Source organism: Camelus bactrianus, chromosome 17, assembly GCF_048773025.1.
Source record: "Camelus bactrianus isolate YW-2024 breed Bactrian camel chromosome 17, ASM4877302v1, whole genome shotgun sequence".
Taxonomy (NCBI): Eukaryota; Metazoa; Chordata; class Mammalia; order Artiodactyla; family Camelidae; genus Camelus; species Camelus bactrianus.
The window spans coordinates 39,428,687-39,446,573 of record NC_133555.1 but is presented as its reverse complement, the minus strand read 5'-3'; the positions used below and the strand labels follow the sequence as shown (position 1 = coordinate 39,446,573).

Below are 17,887 nucleotides of genomic sequence, written 5' to 3'. Positions count from 1 at the left end.
TACCTGGGAGACCAGAGATTCAGACATCTGGGAGGTTGCTAGCCCGACCAGTTGAAACACGGCCTTAATGAAGGCCTGTAACTTGTGAAGTCAAAATGCTAGGATTTCGCCAGCATACTGTAGAGCAGTGGTTCTCAAGTTTTAGGATGCATCAGAATTACTGAAGAATCTGTAAAAACACAGAATGCTGGGCCCCATCCTCCGAGTTTCTCACTCAGTAGGCCTGGGGCAGGGCCAAAGAATCTACAACTAGAACAAGTCGCCAAGCAAAGCTGAGGCCTAAAACTGCACTTCGAGCATCACTACTGTGGGGCCCCACTGTCTGCACACTGCAGTCACCTGCAAAGCTTTAAGGACTCCAGCTATCTGCATCCACTCCACCAAAGATTCTGGCTTAATTGGTCTGGACACCAGAATTGTCAAAGCCCCCAGGGAATTTTCATGTGCCACCCCAAAGTTGAGAACCACTGCCACAGAGGACAGAGTCTGAAAGTTCAGGGAACGGGACATGTTGGAACTCTTCTACAAAGTGTAACCTGCACAGCCACCCCCTAAACCACCCCTCCTGGGAGGGCCTGGGGAACATGCCTTGCTGAGGGAGACACCAGCACTCAGAGCAGCTCTGCATCCTTTAGAGGTCAGAGATGACAGTGGGAAATACTGACGATGCAACTGGGTTCTCACAGTGGGAATACTGGGATTTAGGGAGAGTGAAGACAAACTGCACCACTTGACTGCACAAGTGCGACGGTGAGTCACAGGGGAATCTGACGATCAGAGTACTCTAACCCGTTAGAATCTGAGCAAGTGGTAAACTGACTATCAAATCAGCCTAAGTTGATTTCTGACATACAGTAAGGCAATTTCTAGGGCTATTAGGCAGGGACCCAACCGAAGTCCCCATAGCAAGGACTCACAGCCTCTTATCCAGATCCCACATCCAAGCTGGTTCACAGACTTAGGGCTCCCTGACTAAGTTGGAGGTCCCTTTGAAAGAGACCCTGACAAACTGGCCACAGGTAAATGCTGTGAATATTCCCCAAAACTATCCTTCCCCAGAGGGTCCTCAGTCATTTACCATATGACTGAGCACTGGGGAGAGGGAAATACTCAGACTCTTTGAAGTTATTAAATACTGGCTCTGAACTTGGGTTGATCTCTGGACACCTAAGATGCCCTATACTCCAGTCATCAGATTGGGAGCTTATTAAGGTCCGGTGCTACATGGAGTCTTGGCCAAATCCATCCCTCATCTGTCCAGCGGGCCCATGCACCAGCCATCCCTGGTTATTTTCCTAGCCCTAAAACACACAATGAGCAAAGATACACTTAGTAACTGGCCCAATTTCCACAATGGATCTCTATTTAGAGTAGAGAGGGCCAAAGTGAAGCAAGGAGAACTCTGACACCTACCCTGCCTGCCCATTCAATGATGGTGAACCAAAGCAACCCCTGTCTATGGACAGCAGTCATCAGGGATCGGTGCCACTAGAGACCTGAAAGATGCAGAGGCAGTGATTTCTACCACATCTCCATTTAATTTGCCTGTTAGACCAGTACAGAAGCCACACGGGTCATGGAGAAGGACTGCAGGTTTTACAAATTTAATCAGGCAATGATGCCTATTGTAGGTGCAGTTTGAGAAGTGGCATCTTTAGTGAAGCAGGCTACCACCACCCCTAGCACCCGGGATGCTTTCTTTTCTCTTATCAGTACATAAAATGAGAAGCAGTTTCTACTTGAATCGTCCCTGTATCAGGTCTCCCACTCTGTCAGAATACAGCCCAGAGGGTCCTGATCATCTCAATACTCTGCAGGACATCATGCTGCTCTATTACACTGATGACACTATGCTCACTGCACCTGGTGAGCACCACCCTAATTTGCATGCCAGAGCATAGGAGATCAATTTGCGACCAACAAGCTCATGGTCTATTAACATTGGTGAAGTTCCTAAGAGTCTGGCAGTCTTGAAGTACCTCCTCACATTCCTTCTAAAGGGAAATAGAATTTGCTACACCTTGCACTACCCAACGAGATGGGAAGGGGTTCCATGATTAGTGAGCCTGTCTGCATTTTAGAGGCTCCAACCCATTCAGTAATCATTGGTAAAGCTGCCAGTTTTGAGAGGGGCCCAAGAAAGAGTTCTGCAGCAGGTCCAAGCTGAAGTGCAAGAGCCTGCAGACATAGTGCTGCCGGAAATGATCGTGGCAGACTAGGATGCTACACACAGCCTGCGGCAAGCCCCGAGCAGCAGAATCACAGCACAGACCCCTGGGATTTTGGGATAAGGTCTTGTCCTACCCTCTGCCAACAACCGGTCTCCATTTGAAAAGCATTTGGCTTATTGCTGGGCCCTGGTTGAGGACCAAATGACCTGCCTCTGGAATACTATGGGACCAGATACGCCCATCACAAAGTGGACATTACCATGAAACTGGTTATGCACAATAGCATTGTATTTTCAAACTGAAATGGTACGTATGAGTCAAAGCCAAGCAGATGCACTCACTCACATTCTGGATGCAGGTGGCTCCAATTCCCACTGCTCAGCTGCCTCTTCCTCCCTCAACCCATTCCCATGACTGCTTAGGGAGCTCTGTATTTCTTCCTTCCCAGGAGGAAGAGTAGAGACAGACCTGGTGCACACATGGATCTGCAAGGTATGATGGCACCAGCAGAAAGTGGAAGACCACTTCATTGCAACCCCACTCAAAGGTGGCCCAGAAAGACAAAGGGAAGAGAACACCCCCTGAGTGGGCAGAGCTTTGGGCATGACATGTCCATTTACCATAAACAGAGGGCTGGACTAACGGCTGTGTCTACACTAACTCAGAAGCAGCAGCAAATAGGCTTGCCGGTGGCGGGGGGGAGGGGGGGTTCCAAAACTTGGAAAGAAATGTACTAAAAAAAAAAAAAATTAAGTCTGGGGGAGAGAGGTATAAATGGATGCTTGGGATGGGAACAGACCATAAAGACATTCATAACCCACCCACATAAATGCCCACAACCGTCAGCTGGAAGAGCAGACTCTCCTGGGGATGCGGGTCAGCATCTTTCACCAGTCACGCTGGCGCTGGCTCCACAAGTCCACATACAGAGCACGGACCCAAGGATGGAGGCTACACATGGATTCGACAACATGGACTTCCTCTCACCAAGGCTGACTCGACTCCTGCCACTGCTGCATGCCCAACCTGCCACCAGCAGAGGCCGACACTGAGCCATGATGCGGCTCCATTCTTTGGAGGGCCTGGCCAGCCAGCAGCAAACTGATGACACTGGAACCCTCTGCTCATGGAGGGGACAGCACTGTGTCCTCACAGGGATAGCTGTCTGTTCCAGGCATGCAGCAGCCATCCCTGCCCCTGCGCTGTGCAAACCCCACCATCCATGGTCTGGCCTCTTTCAATCATCCTCCCAAACTCCAGGGTTCCAGAAACCACACCCATTCCACCACCCCTCCCCCTTATTCTTTTGCGGCTGAGAAGTGAGAACAATCCTACTACTACCAGCCCTGGATGACAGCACCATTCCTCCAAGTCAGTGACCCCTTTGTAAATAAACCATCACTGAATTATCCTGATTTGAGCGTGCCATCAGTTAGGGACGGTGACATATATTCCCTTTGAAAGCTTCACTTTCCAGCGTTTCCCTTACCGCCTTGTGAAGCCAGTTCATGTTGAAAATGACATGCCCACCCCAACAGCTAGGTTCGTCCTTTCCTCCTTGGAAAACAACACTGGAATGCCAACGTCACACACTCAGGCTGACCAATGAGTAAGCTCTCACGTTTCATGTTGAGTAACAGCCTTTTAAGTCTTCACAAAGTATTAGTTTTATAGTTTTGAACTAGTTTTATTCAAATTAAAAAGAGAGAGAGAGAGAGCTCTTGTAATCACCAGGGACACTGGATTCACATGTCACCTCCAGAGCAGAGAATCAGCCTCTGAACTCCCTGTCCTGACTACTCCATCAAGCAACGGTGTGCACCGACGGCAACCGTGTGGAAGCCGCGAGGTGCTACATAGACCCTGGCACTCTACAGAGCTCTCGGGCTAGAATCTACAAGGATGCGGAGAACAGTAATGTTGTCCCAACAAGGGTCTTTTACCAGCGTAGGGTTCCATGCCAGGACTCTGAGCAGCTGTACTGGAAATAGATATGCATACCCTCTTCCCACACTTCTCTAATCCCCCTGGTGACCACGAACTAAACCTGACAAAGATGGAGAAAGAGGCTGTTTGAGATGGAGGAAACCAAACCATACACTGTTTGTGGCAGGCCCCCTCTTCTGTACCTAACGTAAGCATCTCCCGGGGTGTTGATAATATATCTATTACTTTTAAAAGACATTTTTATTTGGGAATAGTAGAATACAAGTATGCTCACTACTTAAATATTTTCTTAAGAAGCCAAGTTACCACTGTCCTTTATTAAAACTGCATCTTTTAGACGCTGTAATAATTTAAAAGCCATGGCCCAAAGAACGTAGCTCCAATACTGTAGTTTTGAGTTCACTATATATAACCAGTACTGCTTACTTGTTACTATATTCTTAATAGTCATGTTTTCAACATCCCTCAAATAGTAGAAATATAAGGGAAGCTCATTTTTAAATTGCATTTTTCTGCTTCAGGGATCAGCTCTGATTAGTTGTGTTTTCTGCAATTCTTTCCATCACCAATTCTTTTTCCATGTTTCATCTAATAGAAAATTAAATGTGATGCTTTGCTAGGTTCCCAAGGATTACTAAATTACATCACATTCAAATATATAAGCCTCACAACTGCTGCTCTAAAAATGTTGTAACAAAGGGATGTTCATAGCCCAGGTAAAATGAGCATAAAAATTAGAGTAGAAAACACAGAGGCTAAAAAAATTATTCTACAAGATGTCAGGTAAGAAATTAAAGGAATTCTATCATTATAAGAAATTAGGAAGCATGTCTTTAAACATTCTTTGATGTGAGATGTTCAATTTGTATGCAAAGGTGGTTCAAATATGGCAACTCCCCGCATGACGCACACTTCAGCATCATGGCTTCATGTAACAAATCCACCACGTTTCACTTCACTCTACACCAAGGCATGAATATCATTCAAGTCTTGCTTTATCATTTGCAACAAATTTGCCTCTCAAGCTGTCCAAAAAGTTAACAGAACAAAGTCTGTTTAGCAGGGAGGCACAAGGGCAAATTCACTGAAAATTAACAATGTGGAGGACTGCAAATGCTTTCAGTTCCAGGTGTGAAGGATGGCATTGCACGGCCCCTCAACACAAAAACCATGGAAGAGACTACACTGAGGTAGCAGTGGGGTACACGACACTCTGCAGTCCCTTTTAATAACCATGACAAAGGGAAAAATATAAACCCAACAAGGTTGAGGTGGGTTTTTTCAAGAAAGCACCTATAAATTGCCAACAAGAAAATCCTGCTCAAATGCAGGTTTTTCTAAAGAAAAAGTGTTCACACAAATATGGTTAACTGAATTATGAAAAGGTTTTCCCACTGGCAACATTTTGGCTAGTGCTCTGCCTTGGGCTATAACCCAAACACTCGTGAACACAACACTGTTGTTAACTAAGTTCTATTAATGGCTAAATCCAAATAGCACTTTATCCAAAATAGAGAAAGATTATTTTCTCTGAGATTTTGGTGGAAAAATTTATGTCTCTCTGCTTCCTATTGCCCTGCCAAGCAGAAGACATCATCTTGAACCTAACTCCAAGTGTATTTTGAGACGAGGTGAGGCTGGTGTCTTCGCCACTCCCGGTAACACTCTCAAACCCTGTGTCCTGCCAAATGATCTGTGACTTTGAGTCTTACATCATATCATACACGATCTCCTCCTGAGTACCCTTGGCTACTGACCCCCTGCTCACGCTTCCTGTCCACTGAGGACACTGGCTCCCCGCCTTCCCACCTGTACTCCCGTCCTCACTTTCATCCAAGTGGACGTCCATATAAAAGTCACACCGGAACCCTGACCACACAGCAGTTCCTTGACCTGTTCCTCTGCCCCAACGCAGCCACTCACCCACAGTCACACCCAGAACCCCGACAGCATCCCTGACACGCCTCACATTCAAATACTCTCCAACTTCCACTCATGTGTTTTTTTCAAACTGCCTTATTCAAAGCCCTTCAGCAATAATTTTTTAAATATCCAAGCCAATGAGCCAACCACCTTCAGTGTCTTTCTTTACTTGCTTTCCTACATAGACTGGGTTCTAAAACCATAAGGCCTAATGCAAACGGTTTGGAAGTGACCACTCTCTCCACTCAGGAGGCTCAACCTCTCCCTTGACTGAAACCCAACTGTTTTCTAAAGAACATCACACAACTAGGGGGACTGGTTTGTTTCACCTTAAATTTTTTATCACAGCTTGGTTTCCATGGAGTCCCATTCTCTGGGATGACAGCTTCACATCTTCCCTACCTCAAATCCCCTGGGTGCTCAGTCCTCTCTTTCTTATGGTGACCTGATGTACTCTGTTGTCAGAGGTCACTGGATACAAGATCCCTCATTCTCCCACCACCAAATCCTACTCCCTCTCCATCTACATTTATTAATCCTTCCAGTTACAGTGAATTAACTGTTTCTTCTCTGATTTAAGGTCATCATCTTGTTACCATTCATGCTATGCTGCCTGTCATATACCTCCTCATAAAGCTAAGTAAACTTGATGTTGAGTAAATATAAATATATATGAATGTATATACTCTTACATACATATATGTATATGTGTGTGTGTATACACACACACACACAAATATGTGAGGGAGGCAGTTGAATTCACCAGTGAAGTCACATAAGCCCAGGGCTATTTTGGAGGGAAGATTTTTAAGAATGTATTAACAGACACAGGGTTCTTTAAGTTTTTCTCTATCTACTTCTATCAGTTTCAAAAAACTATTATTCCAGCAAATTGTCCATTTAAGTTGTCAAGTAAATTGGCATAACATCATTCAGATTATCTCCTCAGAACCTTTTAACAGATGTTGGATTTACTCCCTGCTGTGTCTCTTTTAGTCCTGACATTGGTTATTTGTATTTTCTCTTTACTTTCTTTTGATCAATTTGGCTAAAGGTTCAATAATTCTAAGTTATCCACATATGAACTATTGGATTCACTGGTTTTTATATATCTTTTCCAGTTCATTGATTTCACCTCTTTTTTCTGTTATTTCCTTTATTTTTCTTGCACTGGGTTAAATCTGCCCTCTTTTTTCTAGCTTCTTAAATTGGAACTTAAAATGTTCTTGGTTCTCAAAATATAGTCCCTGAACCAGCAGCATCAAAAAAAAAAAAATCACCTGGGACCTTATTAGAAATCCTAATTATTGTGCCCCACTCCAGACCTACTAAATGAAAAACTTTGGAGATGAGGTCCAACAATCTGCATTTTAACAAACTTTCCAGGTGAGTCTGATACGCGTTAGAGTTGTAAAAACTACCGTTCTACTATGAGCATTTAAAGCTGGGCATTATTTCCCTTTTCCCACTTTAACAGCATCACAAAATTCTTGACGTGTTGTCATCCAGTTTAAAATTTATCGAAATCCTCTTGCAAGTTCTTTGTTGACACATGAGCTACGTAAAAGTATTTTTGCCTAGTATCTAAACCATTGGGGGATTTTCTAGATTTCCTCCTAGTAATTTCTAATTTAATTCCATTGTGGTCAGAGAACATACGCCAAATGATTTTACTGTGTCACAGCTGACAATATGGTCTTAGCGAACATTCAGTGTGCATTTTAAATGAATGTGCTGGAATTAACGTTCCGTAAGTGTCATTTAGGTCAATTTCATTCTAATCATTCAAATCGCCTGGGTTCTCACTTTTTGTCTGTTTGTTTAAAAAATATCCAAGAATGATAGATTTGTCTACTTCTTTTAGTTCTGTCCGTCTTCACTTCATGTAGTTTAAAGTGCTCTTAGTTGGTGCATACAAATTAAGGATTCTTATTGCTTCCTAATAAATTGAAATTTGTGTTATGAAATACCCATCTTTTTCTCTAGTGTTACTCCCTTAATATCTGCTTTGTGACTAACAGGGCCATGCAAGCTTTCTTGTTATTAGTATTTTCACAGTGTATCTTCCTCCGTGTCTTATATAAACTGTGTGAAGCTAGTTTTCTCTTTTTAATCCAGTATGGCAATCTGCACCTTTGACAGAAGTATCCAGGCCACTAAAATTAAATGCCATTATTAATGTGGTGTGGTTTAAGTCTATCATCTTGCTATTCACTTTGTTTGTCCCATTTGATCTTTCTCCCTTTAATCCTCCTTTCCTGACTTATTTTGGATTAAGTGAATATTAATTTAGAATTCCATTTCATCTCTTCTACTGACCAAATTAGCTATAGTTCTTTATTACTGGATATTCTTTAGATTATAATAGCATCTGTAAGTTATGTTTCATCTTAAGTCAACATTACTGTATTTCTCCATTACATACAGTGCATAATATGTACATTCAATATAACATACACAAAATACTGACTGAGACAGAAGAAATGTTTGATGGGATAATTGTTGAAAGTTTTCCAAAACTGATGATAGACATCAGCTCACATTTCCAAGAATCTCGCTGGAATCGACCAAGATACACATAAAGAGGACTACCTCTAGGCATAACATAGTCAAACCGCAGAAAATCAAAACTAACAAAAAACCTTAAAGCAATTGAAGAAATACTATACATTACATACCAGGGACAGTTACATGAATGAACACTGACTTCTCATCAGAAACCACTGATGCCTTAAGACAGTGGGACAACCTTCTCAAAGTGTTGAGAGGAAAAAATTGCTATTCCAGGATTCTATATCTAATGAAAATACTTCCAAAAATAAAGGAGAGAAGAAACAGAGAAAAATGGGCCAATTATTTTCCAAACAAAATTTAACAAGAAATGTTAAAAGTACATTTTTCAGGTCAAAGGAAAAGGAGCCTAGATACAAACCTGGGTTTACAAGAATAAAGAATATTATACTGGTAAATACATAGAAAAATATGAAACACCTTTTCTTAATTATAGACTCACAGAGTGTCTAAGAAATCTCTGTCTAACCCAGAGTCAAAACCAGTTTCTTCTCTGAATAGAGTGGATAATATATACTAAAGACTCTGGATAATCTTACTTTCCTCTACAGAGTGCTGAGTTTTGCCCTCGCAGGCAGTCACCTCAATCGTGTGAAGGTGTGGGTTTTCCTTTAACCCTAGGTGTTGCCCTTAGTCCTAGGACATGTGTCTTAGCCCTAAAGTTCAGCTCTTCTGGATTTCTGTGGATAGCCCCAAGGTGCTTACCAAGTCCCTCTCAACTTGGTGGGACTTGACCTCCAAACTCTATTTCCCCAGAACTGGGCAACTGCTGAAATTTCGGCTCAACTCTTTAACCTTGCAGCTACTGCCTTCTGCTGGGTTCCACGGAGTATCACTCAGCGCACACACAGCCTCCCAGTTAGCCAAGGACTTCAGAAAAATTTAATTTTTTTCAATAATTATTCAATCAAAATTTTTTCTGTCCATTCTATTTTATTTATCTATTATGTTGTACATACACATTGTATGTGTTTTTGCACTGTATGTGAAATGGTGCAATGTTGATCTAAGTTGAATTTGTACATTTTGTGGCTCTGCTCTTGTAAGGTTTTCCTCCATTTTCCACCCCCTCGAGCAACGCCAAATTCCAACCTCAGCAACTTGGTCCAGAAGATTGTTAGGTTCCACCTGAATTCTCTTCCCCTGTGTGAACTCAGGCACCTACAGGAGGGTAAGCCAGTTACAAGTACAGCTCACAGAGCCAGCTTCCTTTCTTTCAAGTATTGTGTCCCCTCCAGCTTCTATCCACTCCTGTTTTTATTGTCTGTCCAGATTCATTATTGTTATTGGCAGAAGCTTCTCAACCATTACCAGAAACAGAACTCCAACCCAAGTCTGATTTTTATGTTAATTTCTCAGTTGGGAAGTATAAATTCATACTCCAAATGTTAATGAAACTCAAACTGTGGTTATAAATTTATACAGCAGACTTTGTTCACCTTCCTAGAGCTGAAGATAAAAATCAACACACTTCCTTGTTATCTCCCATCAAATTCCCCTTTTACTAAAAGGGAATCTTCATTTCAACTAACTGCCTCTGAGGAAACTAAGGCCTCATCTATTCTTAAATTCTACCAATCTCAAAACTAACAGCGATAACCACCACTCTACCTGGCCTCAGACAGACTTCAGTTCCTAGTTTCTGACTTTTGAGAATTCTCTTTTTTGTTACATTTTATGCTGCATTTCTAGATTTTTATTTTGCTGTGGGAGGATCTTCAGGTGATCTAAGTAGCTATAAACTGTTATAATTTAAGTTTACTTATTTTACTGTAGGTTCTAGGGATTAAACCCAGGACCCTGTGCATGCTAAGCACATGCTATACCCTCCCTCCATCATAATTTAAAAAACATATTTGATAATTAGAAAAAAAGCACAATAGATGGTACATGGAAAAAAAACAATTTCATTTACGCACATAAAATACATCCGTCCTCAACAGAGCAACAAGTATCATTTGTCCTTCAAAAAAGTTCTAAGTTGGAAATGAGGAGTGTGGAAAATAAAGACCATGACAGAACATACTGTATACAGTTGTTCCAGGAACGAAAAGTCACAGTGTGTAAGGCACCAGGACAGCAGAGGAAGCAGTGCAACTGCGCAGCGTGAATAGCGAACAAGAGCCCAAGTGGAGCAGCACAACCTCTAACAGAGACAACAGAACAGTCGACTGACCCTATGCACAGCTCATCATACCCTGTGTTTAGAGTTCCAAAAGCACCCAATGTCCAGAGAGAGTTAACTAATGCTTCCAATCACCATATACCCACCACTTAACATGAAATTCAATTCTAAAACCAAATCAGAAGGCTGAATAACAGTATCAGTATTCTTAAGCCAAGAATTCTTAGGAGATGACATCTTTTGCGCAACTAAATCACAAAATGTGATTATCCTACTGAGGAAAAATTATGACATCAAAAGCAAAATAAATTTGAAAATTAGATTAATTTCAAAATAATAATGGTGATAATGTTGCCTAGCATAATGAACTTAGTGAATTAATCTGCTGAAAATGAACAGAGAAAAATGAAATGGCAATTAATGACAGTTAATACATTGATTAACATGTCATGAACTACCTAAAATTGTGTGTTTCAATTGAGAAAAAGGTTAAAACAAGGGAGTTATAATCCATAAAACTTCTTAAATTATTTTCTTATTGTATGCTTAACATGGCAGTTAAAGTGACAATGCAAAGGAAAAAAGATGTTCATTTACAAAAGAGGTATTTGGTATCATTTCTTTAATCAAGTGACCCAAGTAAGTACAACTAAGAGGAATTCTAACACTATATGCTTCCTGACATTATGAAATATGAAGCATCCAACTTCACCTATGGTAGACGCTTATCAAAAAAAAAAAAAAAGCTTAATCTGAATCTAATCAAGCCTTTAGACCTTACAGTTTATAGGAAATTCAGGAACAAGAAAATCAAGTTTAATGACACCAAGAGACAATAAGTAGATGAATCTAGAACGTGGGACATTCTGTAAAACAACTGGTCGGACTCAAGAATTCAATGTCATGGGGAAGAAACTGGGAAACAAACCCAGAAGAAATAACAAAAAGAATCCAACAGTGCATTATAAAAATGTAATACATCATAAACCCAGTAGAGTTACTTCTAAGAATGTGAGGGTGGTTTCATTTTAGCAATGCCAATGATATAATCCACCTATTAATAGAGATACAAAGAAAAACCGTACAATCACCTCTATAGATATCATGTAACCAAAATCATTCATTCATGTTAAAAATAAAGAACTTCGTAGACAATGATTTAACATGATTTTATACCAAAACCAAATAATGAGAATATAGAGCAATGAAAATTCTCTTTTGTTGGTGAAATGATTTTAAATTTATAGAACTTTTTGGAAAACAGTTTAGATGACCCTCTAAAGTTGAATATACACACACGCTATGACCGAGCAAGTCTAACTCCTAGGTGTATCCAGTAGAAAGTTCACATAAGTGCACTGAAATGTGCGTGAAGATTTATTTATAATAGCCAAATATGGGGAAAAAATGTCCATCACCAGTGGTGTGACATTCATTTAATGAAAATTAACTACAGATACCTAAAACCACAAGGATGAATTCCACACACATGACACGTATGTAACAATGTCAGTCAGATACCAAAGAATACATGTCATATAATTCAATTTAAATGAAATGCAAAGCGGGCAAATTAATCATAGTATCAGAAGACACGACGGTAGTTACCTTTAGAGCAAAGGGAGGAAACAGTGATGGAGAGAGGTTTCAAAGGGTCTCCAGGTGTGCTGGCAATGGTCTGTTTCCTGAACCAGTGGCAGTGACCTGGGTTTTCACTTTGTGACAATTCAGTGAGCATGAAATTTATGTTTTCTACATGTTTCTGTACATTTATAACTCTTCCATAGAAAAGCATTCCCATTTTTAATGAAAAAAAAAAAGAAAGCACAAAATAATTCCCAAATCTCTAAACCCAAAGTATGTAACACAAATTGGGAAGATATATAATTATATATCATATTGGTGACAGAAGTAAAAAGTGAAGATTTGAATTGACTTGAAAATTCAGTATTTTGAATGTACATATCATCTAGTGGATTATGTCCCAATGACCAATAAAAAAAGAAACAAAAATATCTTAAACTGCACTTTGTAGTATTTTTGTTAGTAATAACATAGGCATTACCTTTTAACTATTTATTCTAAACTACAGGTTAAAGAAAATAATTGTTAATGCCATTAGCAGCCAACATTTTCAGCTTATGAGAAAAATAAAATTTTTAAATCAAAAAGGTAAAAACTTCTAAATGTGAATTAGAAGTATGGGTGTAAATAAATTTGTGATTTTTCCTTTTAAGAAGTATATCCTACCTCTTACCCTTGAAAAGTTCTAGAAGAAATGACAATCCCAGTAGCAAAAAGCACCCCAACCCAGATTGTGTTCTCTAAGTACCATTTTCAACTAAAATTAAACAGAACTGACTTCAAAACTAGGGTTAAGTATTCCCAAGATAACCCTGTGAAGTTTTACTGACAGAAAGCAATTAAGTTTTATCAGAGACAGAAAGAAGCAGGGTCATGTAGAAAGGAGAGAGGAGCAAACTCAAAAAGCCTCCCACTGGACTGAGATAGAACAACTGAAGCATCAAAAAGGCTAATGACTATAAAAGATTAAAATTCACAAATGTACATATATAAATCTGTAATTTCTTAGCAACACCAAAAAAACTCACTGGACACACTAAGATTACTAAGGCACAAACTTATTGTTCTGAACATTGGTCTATAAAAGGAAACCATCATTTATCTTGTCATTGTTAAACAAACTATATTTTAGGATAAGCAATCAAGTGATATGGGCAAGTTCTTCTATAAGACAATCTCCCAGCTATAAATGAGAAAGGAATTATAGAGTGAGAAAATTATCATTTTTGCAACCCTAAAGGACTAATGCATCTAAGCAATGCTTGGCAACAGATGCTAAAACTACTAAGTCCAAGAGGGATGGGCAAGTTCACAATGGTAGAGCTGACAACACCGGACGCCAGTGAGCAATCACAACATCACTAAGAGTGAGGCAACCAGACAGCATACGCATCTCCCTGTGAGGCAACGGGAAAGACACAGCACAAAGTATGAAGAAGTCCAGCCCTCCTCCACAGAGCTGAACACAAACCTAATCAAGACCGTACATTCACCAGCAATTCACAGGCACTACAGGTGACAGAGGACCATGACGGCCAAAGGGTAGAATAAAATTCCCAACATCCCAGCTTTGGCTAAAACAAATGACGATTTGTCTTGGATAAATAAACGGCACTAAAAAATAACAGGAAAATGTCTGAAATTAAGAGACGTAAGAGTCACGTTATCTATACAGGACCTTGTTTCAACTACGGCTCAACAAAACATTACAACACGACATGGGTGAAACCATCAGTAAAATCTCAACACTGACTGGGTATCAGATGGTAACAGGGAACCACTACTGATTTTGTTGGTATCGGTATTGTGTGAAGAGCATCGTGGTTTTGTTTTATAGAAGCCTTTTCTGTTAGATATATATAGGCAAGTATTTATGAGTAAACTCCGGTGTCTGGGAATTTTTTTTTAAACACTATAGCAAGAGAAAGGGGAAGAGGGGGAAAGACAGAGGGAAAACAAGGGAGTGGGATGGGGAGGGTGAGTCAGAGAGAGACGATGGACAACACTGGCAAAGTTCTAATACTTGTTGTCTGTGCCTTTAAAATGCCTACAGACTCTTCAATCACAAGTTTTATTGTCCACTAGTAGTGAAGCTACTGGAGAAAACAGGACACGTCTCACATGTGAAAATTTATTCATGACTTACTGAAAAACTATGTATGAACACACAATTTTGAGTGCTACAGAAACCTGGTCTCACGAGTCCTGAACCTAAGACCCACCTATCATCCCCATGGGGTTCCCAAACCCTGAAATGACTGCACTGTTCCAGAGAGGCTGTCGTGGCTTTTGTTCACCTGAAAATGCAGCATTTACCAATGGAATAGAGCCACAGCTCATGCAGCAGTAACTCCAAAAAAGAAAAACAGGGACAACGTGAACACAGTATCACACCTCTGCCAAGCCTACTTCTTAAGTTGAAAGATAAATTCTTAAACCTGTAAAACTTTGTTTCCAGTGTTTGAGTGACCTCTAGTGGCTATTTCAAGTGTCACAGCCAACTGCTCACAGCAGGAATCAACCTTGTAAGAGATGACAGAATAAAATAAGGCATCACAAAGGAGCACCTGGCACAATTTCAAGTCACTCTGTAAACTCCTCGTTACCCAATGGAACTTAATTCATAACAGAGTATGTTAATTCAAAATAGTTTCCCAGAAAGCTAAATATACGCTACTACTTTTTTTTTTTTTTAATGAAATATGACTTTCCCCATGGTTCATTTCAAATTTCATCAAATACTGGCAAACACCCAGAAAGGGACAAGTGAAGAAATGAAGGATCTGAGAACTTCGGGAATTAACAAACACCCCAGCCTCCTCTTTCCCCGCCTCGGGAATGCCATCTTTAACATGGGGCAGCAACAGGAATTGGGGAAATACTGAGAACTCATGTTACCCAGTCTCCGAAGAGAGGGTAACACTGGCCAAAGAACTCAACCTGAGTGAGCACGGGGACAAGAGCTAGTCAAGAACTGCTGGGCCAGACGCTCCCAGGGGCAGCAGCAACAGCAGCTTCCAGAGGGACTAGGCCACAGAGCCGGGGCTGAGCTGGGCCCATCACACAGGGTGACTGCCAGGTCCTCAGTCATTATAATGCCTTCCACCCAGACTTGGGGGAATGCCTATGGTAAAACATACTGTCCCATCAAAGCTATCAGAGTCCCAAGCACAAGGATGCAAGTGGGGCTGTGGGCAGCCTCTCAGCTCCAATCCCAGCCTCTGGCCTGTCTTCCTCAGACTCTGTGCCACCAGGCTCCACAAAGTCTCCTCTTCTTACCACTTTCTCCTTCCTTCAGGAGTTCTTGCCCTAAAAGCCTTGGTTCTTTTCGCTTGTTTTGCCCCTGATACTCTTAGTCCAAGGGACAAAAATCTACCAGTTAAATGTAATACACATTAACACGATAGACACAAAGTAGTTTTTAGCGTATAAGGACATTAAAAAGGCAGTACAATGGTAGCACTCACTTTCTGGGATTCGAAATTACTGAGTAATTAAGAAGGGCTTCCCAGTAGTAGCATCTGAAACAAGTCATTGATACAGTTGTCCCTCAGCATCTGTGAGGGGACTGGTTTCAGGATCTCCCACAAATACCAAAATCCAGAGATGCTCTCACATAAAATGGTCTAGTATTTGCATGTAACTTATGCACATCTTCCCATATACTTTATTTATAATACCTAATACAATGTCAATGCTATGTCAATACTTGCCAGCACACAGCAAATTCAAGTTCTGCTTTTTAAAACTTTTTGGAATTATTTTTCCTGAATATTTTCAATCCACAAACGGTTGAACGCACAGATGTAGAATTCATGGATATGGAGGGCCAACTATATTTGAAAGCACCTTTTGTGCACGCATAGCAGTTAAATACAACAATCGTTGCCAGAAACTATTGACATTTGATAAGAACAGTAAATTCAAGGTGGAGAGCCAAAATATTTTCATTTGAATTACAAGCTGGGCTTCAACTAGAAAATACATTAGTTATAATAAAATGTCAAGACCACAAAAAAACTATTAATGAAATAAACCTTACCCAAAAATCATTGAAATTATGATGAATAGTGCCCACAAGCCTTGTAACTCCATCACACCATCTTTAATAATAGAGTATGTTGTAAATGAGCAGCTGTGTTTAAGTCTAAACACCTATTGGGATCATTTTATAACAACTGCCACAATTCCACAAAGAAAACTTAAGGCCAATGAAAGCTACGTGTTCTAAAATCAAGAACAATCTTTGTCATTCCTAACATTTCAGTAATAAAAGAAATTACCTCAATAACTGGTGTATTTTCTTGGAGCTCCGTTGTGTGCGAGGCCAGTAAACCAATCACCCGAGCAACCTTGGCCCTTCTGTAAATGGAGAGAAAATAGGTTCTGAAGTGGAGGGTTAGGGACCAAGGAAATTGACCTCAGTTACTTACATGGCAGTTAAAAGCATTACCATCAGCTGGAAATGGAATGAGACAGGGTGAGCATATGTTCCCCCATCTATATGGTCCAGAGAAATGCTCCCTTCGTGTACATGGGGACACCTGAACGCGATCCCCTCTGCAGCACCGTTTGTAATAGTGACCAGAAATTTAACAAGCTGTGCTTTAATAGAGAAACGGAAATTAACATTTTTTAAAAGTCCTTAGAGAAAGGGAGGGAAAAGTAATTACCCCTATTATTTCTGCATACAGCAGGATGTGGTTAAACGTCTTTATTCTACTTATTAGTAGACCAGTGATTTTATACCAAAGTAGTAAATAATTAGTAACAGAACAGTTAAATAGACATGTACAATTCACTTTAATGGAAATTTTTACAATCTTAATTCTTACAAGTATTATTGTCAGGGGGAGGGTAGAGCTCAGTGGTAGAGCGCATGCTTAGCATGCACAAGGTCCTGGGTTCAATTCCCAGTATCTCCATCAAAAAATATATACATTACTGTAAAAATTCTAGTTTTAGTGAGATTTTCCATTTCATTATCCAGTAGAAAATGAAGTTGGTGTAATATCTCTTCAGGTGATTTGAAAAAGTTTATTTCACAGAGAAAATTAGTTTTGATGACTTTTTAATTGGGAAAAAAAAGGCTGAGTGTGAGTTGAGGAGAACCATGCTCTTATTTAGTGATGCCTGTGTGTCCCTCAGAGAGCCTCTGCTTTTCAGGTTCATGAAGTAAACTACACAGGACTTGTAGGAGGAAACAGACACAGAGAAGTACCACAGGGAAGTGCTTATGTTGTCAGAAATCTAACATACACACAGTTTTTATGTATTTCAGTGCTTCTTGGATTAGCCACTCAAATCTTTTAATATATACAGATTAGAGAAGTCCTAGGCTTTTCCATGATTACCATCCTGCCTCTGAATAAAAAGATTATACTTTAAAAATAATCATTTTGAAAAAGATCTGGTAGGACAATTGACCAAAAGTTACAAGAAAAAGCTTTCAGTCACAGCTCTGCCATCAAGTAGTTTTATGACCACAGGTCAAGTAATTAGGCTTCAGTTTCTGGAAGTAATTTAAAAGTACGGGTGGATTAACTTTTAAGTTTTTTCACAATGG

General features: G+C 40.3%; 1 protein-coding gene across 5 annotated transcripts in view; it reads right to left on the bottom strand.

Annotated features, from left to right (window-relative positions):
* Positions 1–17,887, bottom strand: part of ULK4 (unc-51 like kinase 4) — a 437,172-nt gene that overhangs the window by 381,270 nt on the left and 38,015 nt on the right. For all 5 annotated transcript variants that reach the window (XR_012500063.1, XM_074345160.1, XM_074345161.1 and 2 more), the window contains exon 17: positions 16,605–16,683. Coding sequence is in view for 4 of the 5 variants with exons in the window: in XM_074345160.1 (XP_074201261.1) it covers positions 16,605–16,683 (79 nt within the window). In the remaining variant the exon portion in view is untranslated. The remainder of the gene's footprint in view (positions 1–16,604; positions 16,684–17,887) is intronic.